General features: G+C 37.2%; 2 protein-coding genes across 3 annotated transcripts in view; one reads left to right on the top strand and one right to left on the bottom strand.

Annotated features, from left to right (window-relative positions):
- The first annotated feature begins 1,584 nt into the window (after positions 1–1,584).
- LOC117794069 (centrosomal protein of 162 kDa) overlaps positions 1,585–10,312 on the top strand; it is a 47,431-nt gene continuing 38,703 nt past the window's right edge. For both annotated transcript variants that reach the window (XM_034634534.1, XM_034634533.1), the window contains exon 1: positions 1,585–2,363. In XM_034634534.1, the coding sequence (XP_034490425.1) occupies positions 1,590–2,363 (774 nt within the window). In that variant the 5' untranslated portion in view covers positions 1,585–1,589. The remainder of the gene's footprint in view (positions 2,364–10,312) is intronic.
- LOC117794071 (carboxypeptidase B) lies at positions 3,455–8,332 on the bottom strand. Its single transcript, XM_034634536.1, has 4 exons — positions 8,103–8,332; positions 5,170–5,617; positions 4,941–5,100; positions 3,455–4,353 (listed from the first exon to the last, which is right to left on the bottom strand). Exons 2-4 carry the CDS (start codon positions 5,585–5,587, stop codon positions 3,591–3,593), a joined length of 1,341 nt encoding a protein of 446 aa, XP_034490427.1. The 5' UTR covers positions 5,588–5,617; positions 8,103–8,332; the 3' UTR covers positions 3,455–3,590.

Raw genomic sequence — 10,312 nt, 5'->3', positions numbered from 1 at the left:
AATGATATGGGATTTTGATTTGTACCCTACTCTAAGCGAACTCTTATGGAAATTCTATTTGCAGACATTCATTCTGAAAAGGCCCACTTACAATTATAGTGTGCGGAAGAGAATCAATAAGAGTGTTTTAATTTATATTTTATTGTGATTTTTATTCCCCTTATATATGAAGTTGGGATTTTAAACTTTACTAAATATTTATGCAATCGTTTCTGTTTTCGGTTTTTAAAAAATATTTTTTCGGTTCCGGTTCTAAAGTGAAACGGTTAGTTTCGGTTAACGGTTACGGTACCGCTTCCGGTATTATTCCCTGGAAATTATATTTATGATAAGCTCAAAGTAGCAAATCTTGTCAAGTTTATATGTCAGTCGGATTGATTCGAAGATGCTTGAAGTTCTTTGGTAACTTATGTTCTTTTCACCAAAAAAATAAGATTTTAAAAGCTTTTATTTTAGTCTTTAATAACTCCCATAAAAAATGAAATAAATTAAAATCAAATTAAATCAATGTTTGATGACTGCTTAAATTAATGTATTGATGCTGCTGCTTAAATTTATGAAATTTAGTATGCTTGAAACATAAATTTTGATCTTTCTGAAGGACAGTTTTAATAAAATCAGATTTAGCTGCCTTATAAACACTGTTGCCAACTTAGCTATTTTAAAGCTAGTTCTGGTTAAAGCTATTAGCCGCAGAAATGGTAATTTTCAATATATATTCAGCTATGTTTTGCATTAGTATTTCTTCTAAATCTATGCAAAAGAGCACGCAAAAATGATTTCGAGTCAGAAACAGCTATCTATTCCGTTAAAGTTGGCAGCACTGTTTACACCATATCTGTTTGTGAGCGGCGCACAATTCAAATGTGAACCTTTTTTTTAGTTTATTTGGCAATAATTTAGTTATAAATTTTTAAGGAAAATTTTATTTTTGAATTAAGATAAAATTAAGGTAAGCAAAGTTAAAACCCTAAAAAGGTGGAAGTTACAAATTTAATTAAAACGGATATCAAAAAATCGATACAATTAAAATAAAAATTCATCAATAATGTGGAAAATTCTAGCTTTGATTTTAAGAAAAAATGAAAAACTACACATGCTTTTTTTTTAAATTAACCTTTTTTTTGGTAAAAAAAAATGAGCCAGACCTGAAATTTTCACTGGGTGGCAGCTTATGATGTTTTTTCCTCAAAAGTTGGCAGCACTGCTCATGAACTATGAACGATACAACTCTATAAGTTTAGTAAATATACAAACAAGACGGAAAATAATTGCGAGAATAAAAGTAAAGAGAAAATTGTTATTTTTTTATACGTATAGCTGTAGTGACTAAATTGAGTGCAAAGACGGTCAATTGCAACGTTATTATCAAGAAATCAAGTTGAAGAGAAAAAAACTAAAAATTATTAAAATACCAACAAAATAAACAAACAAAACTCGGTTAATCAAAGAGCGAGACAGTGCGAATACAATAACAAATAGTAAATAAGAGAGCGCTGAGAAAAGAAAGAGAACGTAAACGGGAAAGGGAAAGGGGAGGGGAACAGGAAGGGGTCGGCAACGCCATCGGACACTGCAGCAAAGGCGCCATGTCCAAGGTGCTCAGTCCACACAAGCAGCAGACGGTGTCGCGCCATCGGCCACGCCCACGCTTGCGCCAAATGGGCGGGGATGGGGGTGGGGGCGGTGACATGGAGGCAGATGTAGTGGATGTGGATATGGTGAGCATGGATCTGGACACACTTGACTATACAAGTGGCAGCTCGATCATTGAGTTTCTGGCCAAGGAACAGGATTGCAGCATCGAGCCCGCTGATCCGGACACCATATTCCAGGAGGTTAATCGCCTCTCAGACAACACCGACATGCGCTCCGTGGATGAGCTGCTGCTGGAAGCAGAGCGTCTCATACAACAACAGCTGCGACTGGGCGCCGCTGACGGAGATGCCAACGGCAATAATGATGTGCAGCTTAAGCCGAGCTCCCAATTGGATCGGCAGACGCCCTCGTCCTCGTCGCCACAGTCGTTGTCATCGCCACAGAACAGCATCAAGCTGAACACGCGCTACACGCGCTCCATTGAGCATGTCAATATCAATGTGAATAAGTCTAGTTCCCAACCCAACTCAAGCAAGCCAAAGTCCTTATCCCCCAAGCAGACTAAAGGGCAGGAGCAAGCCCAGACGCCACAGGAGCTAAGCAACAGTGGCAACTTCGTGGCGTTTGTCGAGAACCTGCCCTCGGAATCGGTCATCTCCGAGGAGTCCACGCCCAAGGATATGCTTAATCACACACAGAACGGTCAGGCTATCGCCCAGTTTCAGCTGGAACACCTCGATAACACGGACGACGATGAGGATACGGTAAGTAGTTGATATTGTCGAAAATATTGTTCAACAAAATATCTAAATTATTAAAAAATATTTGAAATCTATGCTCAAATCTTTTTCAAGTCTCCTCCGTCTCAAGGATCTTTAGCTATTGGGTTGATTTAGCATTTAAATTTTTTTTTGGTCATTTTCAGTTTGGTTTATGATTTGTAATTTAAATCTTAGACAAAAAAAATCTGCTGAAGTCATAAATTATAGTAAATTAAACACTGAGCCCAAAAATATATTCAAAAACGAAAGATATTTTAATTATTGAACGAGTTATTTGTTCGTTTTTCAACTTGAAAAGTCTGAATTCATTTTTACAAAAATCAATTTAGAAACACTTAAAATTTTAAGATGTAGATTTATAATAAATATGACATAAAAAAAAGACAGACCTAGGGCAAAAAAAAACTTTTTAAACGAATTTAAAAATATTTGAATGCAGAATGTATTTAGAGGCCAAATCATGATCAAAATGACATTCCGTTTGAAAATCGGTTCAGTTCTGATCAAGTTATGACAGTTTGAAGTTGGTCAGACTGCGGACTTAGCCACTTTACAAGTCAAAATTTTTGTTAAATTTCATATGATTTTTTACAAAAAAATGAAAGGTCTCAGAATCAAGTTAAAAGTGTTGTTTTATACTAATTATGATATGAGGAGTTGATTAAAAGTGAAAACTTGAGATTTAAAATTTTGAATTTTCGAAATTTCAAAGGGGGGACTCTTAACATCGAAATCGAATCTAGGTCGAAAATAATTAAATTTTCTAAATGAACAAAAATTGAATACAGAATGAATTTAGAGGCTAAATCATGATCAAAATGACATTTCGTTTGAAATTCTATTTAGTTTTGATTAAGTTATGACAAATGGAAGTTGGACAACTCTGTGACCTAGCAACTTTACACCAACCGTACCGGTACAAATGGTATTCGGTTCTTGACAGAGAATTTTCATTCGGTTACGGTTTCGGTTCCTGTACTAAAAAAGAATCGTTTAGTTCCGGTACCTGTTCCGGTGTTATTCTCTGGTTATAAGACATTGAAACAAAAGAATTATAAATACATAAGAGTGCATTAAACAATTAATTTATATAATTTATTTACTTTACATATGTACAATGTACACGCATACATAAATAGGCAATCACTCACACACACGCACACACACACTTAAACACGCATACATATATACTCGCCTAGGTCACTTTGACTAGACAATCGCCTGAGCAACCGTTTCGGCAACGGTCCAACCCTCCAGGGCAGTGTCCTTGATGAACTTTGGTGGCAGAACGAAGCCGTAGGTGCCGCGATCGCGCAGCTCAATGGTATAGACATACTTGACGCCAAGGGCAGCACGACTCCAGTCATCGGAACCGCCGCCGGCAACACCAAGCACCTCGTGGGTAACCGAGGCGCGATAGGATGTGCCCGTCATTTGTGCTATACGATCCACGGCTGTGTTGGCCACATGCTGCAGCACATTCGAGTCTCTGACCTTGACGGCCTTGTAGGCCCAGGGGTAGACGACCATTTGTCCATAGCTGTGATACGTTAGATACGCCTCGAGATTATATTTGCGCTTTGAGAGAAAATCGGCGACCACTTTTGTCTCCTGCTCGGAGGCAGGCGAGGTGCCGCGATACGTGTCACTGCAGGGATTCGTCGAGGAGCCATAGCCGCTCCAGCCAATATCGAAATTACGATTCAAATCGACGCCAAAGCAGGTTGGACGTTTCGAAGGCGAACGATTCTTACGCCACAGTCGATTCACCGTCCGGCTGTACTCATATCCATCCGGGTTCATCACCGGCATAATGTACCACGTGAGGCCGCGTATATGCGCTGGCTGATTCTCCCAGTTGTGCATCAGCTGGTACAATATGAATGTAACCGTTGCGGGACTTATCCATTCACGTGCATGGATGCCGCCGTCAATCCACACTTTTTTGTATTCACGCGGGTTCTCCGAGATCCTGTAAAATAGCAAAACAAAAATTTGTTGCATACTCTTAGGCGGCGATTGAAAAAGTATTTGAAGTTCGCAATTGGAAATTCCAATTTGGAATAGGGTTAAAAATTGTTTAAAATGCAGCATACTTTTAGGTGGTTACTATACCCTGTGCCGAGGGTATATAATTTGAGGGTATATTGATTAATAAGTTCGTGACCACTTCTGTGCTGATGTTTTCATGAAACCATCTTTTATAGGATAGTAAGATTTAAGGTTTTTTTTTTAATGGGTCACCAAATTTGGTATGATAACTACTCATACATATGTGCAGGCTAATCAAGTTCATTTCAAGATTTAAATGCCTCCCGCGTAAACCAAAAAAAAAAAAAACTATATAAAAATGCAAATTTAAAGTTTGAGTCTTGAGTTTTCGCACGTATGTTATATAACTAACTATGAATCTGCTCTTAAAATTTCATTAAAATCAGATAATAAACTCTAAAGATATAAAAAAGAAACAATTTGTCTAGGATAAAGGGCTTGTCGTATTGCTTTAGGGCGACTGAATGTAAGAGTATCTAAGGGACTTGCTTTTAGTAGTCAACTTACCGCAAAACCTTGAGATCGCGTCCTTCGACCGTCTGTCCAATGGTATAGAGTCGACATATGGTGGGAAACTTGGCACGAATCTCGCGCATAAATGCATAGATGGTCTCCAGATCGTGATAATCCTTCCAGTGCATGCCGCTGCCATTGCGCGATGCCTTCTCTGTTGAGAGTCAATTAAAATTAGTTAAATTTCCGAAATTCATTCATACATTCAATTCAGTCAACCCACTTGTGCGATAACCAGGCTCCGACTGAGTACTATTGATTCCATCCAGCTGCTCCTCATCGATCAATGTTTGCACATTTTCGGTCAACACTTGCGCTTCCAGGCGATGTGCGTCCAGAAAACTGCGCGCTGCTTTCACATGCTCCTTGGCAATCGAAATGTCCAGAAATTTGGAGTTCTCTTTCCATATGTTGCCGCCAAACTTTTGCTCCATCACTTGGCCAACTGGAATACTCTGTTGCATTGCCTCCGTAATATTGTAGATGCGCCACAGTTGCGTTTCATCAAAGCGCTCTGGAATCCCATTACCATACTCGATACCTTCCAATGGCATCGAACTGTTCAGCGATGTTATTGCTGCTGTGGACATTGCCAACAGCATCGCTAGCGGCAGCAATTCAAGTCTAACTTTCATTGCCATCTTAGTGGTTATCAGTAGTCAGTTCAATGTCTGTGAAATAATATCTTATCAGTTGTTTAGGCGATTGGTTAAGTAATTAATAGAGTCTCCAGTTTTAGTTAGATGCAATTTTCTTTCTTTTTGTCACTACCCTTTAAAAAGCACATAGGATTATGTATGATATCATAAGATCGATCTAATGCTGATGTCAGCATCTGTTAGTCTGAATTCCCAGAGGCGTTCACTCCAGAAATAATAAAAAAAAAAAAATACTATACAAATGTGTAGATTTTATGATATGTGCCCAGACCCGTTAAGCCCGAGACGAATTTACTTAGTTGATTTAATAGATTTTCCAAGTGATAATCAATCAATTAACTTCTCGTTGAAAAGTGCTTGAAAAACCTATATTCGTCACTCGTGAAACACTGAAACCGAAAATAACAGTTGTGAAGTCACAGTTTAACTAAATCAATCTTTTAACTTTTATTTCAATTTCAAAAATAGAGGTAATTTCCTAACTTTTATTTAATAATCAGAAATAACTCTTATTTTGAAACTTTGAAATAGAAAAACTTATAACAGTTAACAGAATGATACCAAGATTTGATGGTTTGATAATTGAAAATGTTCTGCTCTGTGCAGTAATCAGGCATCATGATTAAAAATCAAAATTAAATGCTGAATTCGATTGAATAATTTAAATGTGCAAAACTTGGCCAATTTCGTGTGTGGGTGCAGTGTGTGGCCTTGGCCAAGAGTTGGCAGCAACGGCCAAGTTCAATATTATAATGAAATCGGACTCGCAGTGGATTTTTATTGCCCTAGTGCAGTTTGTCTGTTTGACTGAGTGACGCCGATTGATTTGGTTCGCGGATTTTAAGGCTAAACACCTGTTTTGGAATTTAAATTTGATCGGCAAGGGGTATATGGAGTGTGGACTGTACTCTAGGTAATTCGAAATGTATAATAAATCCAATTGCATCATTTGTATGCATTAAACGATCGCATAATCTCCAAGGCAATTGATTATGGTTCTGCTTATTTTTTGTTCTTTTTTTTATTATTATTATTTGAATATTATTTCGAAGACAGAATCTGAATTACGAGTGAACTAAATCTCTCAGTTTCAGTTTTTATTGTTTGGCTCGACTTGATATGAAAATAGAAAACGTCCGCTAAACCAATTTCGAAACTGTTGTCGCTTTTGGTTAGCACGCAATTGTGCTAATTTTCCCCAACGACCCGTTTAGATTTGTAGTTTATTTTACGATTTGTTTTTTTTTTCTTTCTGTTGGTTTTTCAGTGGTTTTAATGCAGAAAGCAGCCCAGAGAACTGGTTCTGGTACTAAACAAACATTTCTGTTATAGTGATGCGTGTGATAGAATGATATAGTATCGTAATTGCCCCCGACCTTCGTGCCAATCACGTGTCCCCGATGATATCGTCAGCTCTCGCTACGTTACGTTTTTAGTGTTTTTTTTTATTTATGTTAACTGGAGCGACTGCACATTTGCCTTGACGCAAGTTGAAAAAAAAAAAAACTCGAAACTTGTTGCAACTTGCTGCAATCGAAAACTACTTGTTTGGGCCCCAGAGTGAAATGTTAATGCGAAATATAAATGTTAATGTTAATGTGGGTAAGCCAAGATGCTAACGTACAGTATGTTAAGCAACTGTTTTGACAAAGAAAACAATCGTACAGCTAGTCAAGAAAGTGTTTTAACCAAGGCATAAAACCGTAATTAAACATTATTTTTTATCCGATATTAACCGTTTGAAATTGTTAACCGTAACTGACACCCTAATCTAAACCGAATTTTGTTAATATACCGAAATTATTCTAAGCGAAATAACCGTTTTGTAACCGATTCAATTAAGCTTTAAGTTCTTCTTACATTGTACTATTTTCTTATATCCCACAAAAAAAAACCACTACACGAGGTAAAAGTCTAGTGACGAAAGCAATTTCTAGCCACAAAATTTCTGATATCCAATTTTGTGACGAACAACATTCAGTTTAATTTAAAAATTTTAAATAAAAATAGAAACTAATAAAAAAAAGCGAAAATTGGCTTTGTGCACTGTGCAAAAAAAATTTGGAGTTTCTTTATACCTAAAAATTACATTTTGCGCAGTGCCGAATGCCAATTTTCGCTTTTTTTTTTAAATTTATATATATTTTGATTTACAATTTTTCAGTCATAGCAAATTTTCCAAATAAGCTGTATATATTGCTAGTCGCCTTTCGTACCATTCGTGCTGCTTTCGTCACTAGCGCAAACTGCCGTCCGCAGTGATCTTGCTTATATTTTTTAACTTTATTTAAGAACCATAAGAAGGTATAATAAAATAAGAAAAAGTATTTTTTAAATCTAACAAGCGAATTTTTAAATTTGTCAGCACAGTTAGTTGACATACTGTATATGTACATATGTGTGTATAAGCATCCGCATTGACTTTCTTGCATCCCCCACACCCGCTAACACTCGCATGCATACACGCATATTTCATTTGTATTTGTTTTTTGCTTACATTTTTTGTTGTTGATGTTTTTTTGTTTGTTATTTTTTATTGTTGTCGCTGACGTTCTTGTGCTTCCTCTTGTTCTTCTTGGCTGCTGCTGCAGTCGCCGGTCAGTTGTTGTTGCTGTTGCTGCTGCTGCTGCTGCTGCTGTCTGACTGTGACACTGGACAGGCCAGTGACTGTGCCAGACTAAATGCTGCCTTTGTGTGCGCTTCAATTTTTATATAAAGCCAACAGCTGTGCTCAAATCAGAAACAACAACAACAAAAAAAAAAAGAGACCGAACAACATACAAAACAAAAACAAAAAAAAAAATACCAGCGTTATACAGAATTACAACAGAAAGTGAAAAAAAAAAAACCAATATTGAAAAAAATTGCGCTGCTGGCTGACGACCGATCTTGGAGCGATCGGCGCGTACTGAATGAAATGACAACCGCAGCAGCGTCAGTCGCAGTCGCCAGTCGCAGCTGCGTCGCCAGCAGCAGCGACGCGTCGCGTCGCGTTTGCTGGCAGCGCGCGAGAGAGTCACGCTTGGTGTGATTAAAGCTCAATAGCACAACAGCAACAGCAACAGCAACAACAACCATTTTTAAAGAGTGTTTCTCCGTCTGCACATGTGCATGTTTTTGACAATGGCTGCAAGCATGTGTGTGCAGGAAGAGAGAGATAATGAGAGAGAGAGAGAGAGAGGGAGAGAGAGGCAAAGGGTGGTAACCGATGCTGCGCCTACGCCTACGCCCTCCTCTCCTCTCCTTTCCTCTCCTCTCCTTTCCTCTCCTGACAATGCAAGTCACCGACATTGACTCTCTTTTGCGACATGCTGTAACGCAGCAGTTACTGTTGCTGTTGTTGTTGTTGTTCTCATTGCATTGTCTTTATTGTGTGCTTCACCAAAAGTCCAATCTATTGCTCACACACACACATACACAGAGAGAGACAGAGATAGAATGCAGTTTTGCACTTTGCACTTGCAGTTGCACAGTTAAAGTTATAGTTAGTTTAAAGCTATTAAAGCTATCATCAAATTCAGCATTCAAATCGAGACATCTACTCTCTGCGTAGTTCTCCATTAAAAATATAAAATTAAATTAGCGCCTCTATTTTGGGAACACTGTCATTTTCTGGACTGATGATCAGTAACATTCATATTTTTGTCATTCGATTATAATTTAATTTTGTGGCTTAGGTTAGTTTGCTTAAAAAAATATAAAATCTTATTTAAATCGTTGGCTGTGGGACTTTTATTAAATACTAAGCGATTTCCCAAATTATTCATTTGATTATTAAAATGTTTAAAGATCGTTGACGTCAATAAATGCAAACGATAGTACCAATGACACATATTTACTTACATGTACTCAGGTGCATGTTTAAACTGACCTTCATGCTCCTCATTTTATTGTAGTTATTATAGATTTCCGTTTCGATCTGATAACGATTCTAATTACGTCCAATAATATGAGAATGTTAATCAAAACACCTATTAAAAATGAATACAATTTGGTACAATTAACAAAAATATTGTATAACACATGCTGTTTTGTTATTTTCCCATCTATATATGTTTATAAATGAATTAATTAAAATAAAATTAAAATAAAAATATTCGGCTAGCAAATACCCCGTGTTGATGTCTTTTGTTCACTGTGGGCATTCCCTCTGATAAAAGAGATTACTATCTATAAAGTAAAAAAAAAAATTAAGAATTCACATATTTCTTACTAAATGCGAAATTTCCCGTAGTTTTCACAAAGATATCAATCAGGCATTAGCATTTCCATTTTTTTTTTTTTTATAATTACAGGGTAAAAAATTTAATCGAATGCAAACAATTTATAGATTGATTGAAAAATTCAACATAATCACTGTCAGTCGGAGTTACCCAATGACTGGGAATTGACCGACCAGATAAGTACTATGTATGAATCTCGACTTGCCACTCTATGTGTGTGTGTTTGTACGAGAGAGTAAGAAAGAGAGAGCGAGACATAGAGAGAGATTCAAGATAACATTGAAGCGTTGCGTCTTTACAATTGTTAACGTGCTGTAAAACTGATTCACTTGCACCGTTCAACATAAAGTCAACATACACTATAGGAGTCCAATTGGGCGCTCGGTCATTTTATGTGTCGCATCATTTTGGACTTATCCTCTCGAGAAAGTTGCCTTTCTCCTGTCAAGAGTGGGAGTCTCTTTCATTAGTCAAGCTGTCATAA

Source organism: Drosophila innubila, chromosome X (genome assembly GCF_004354385.1).
Source record: "Drosophila innubila isolate TH190305 chromosome X, UK_Dinn_1.0, whole genome shotgun sequence".
Taxonomy (NCBI): Eukaryota; Metazoa; Arthropoda; class Insecta; order Diptera; family Drosophilidae; genus Drosophila; species Drosophila innubila.
The sequence above is the reverse complement of the archived record's forward strand: the minus strand, read 5'-3'. Positions and strand labels throughout refer to the sequence as shown.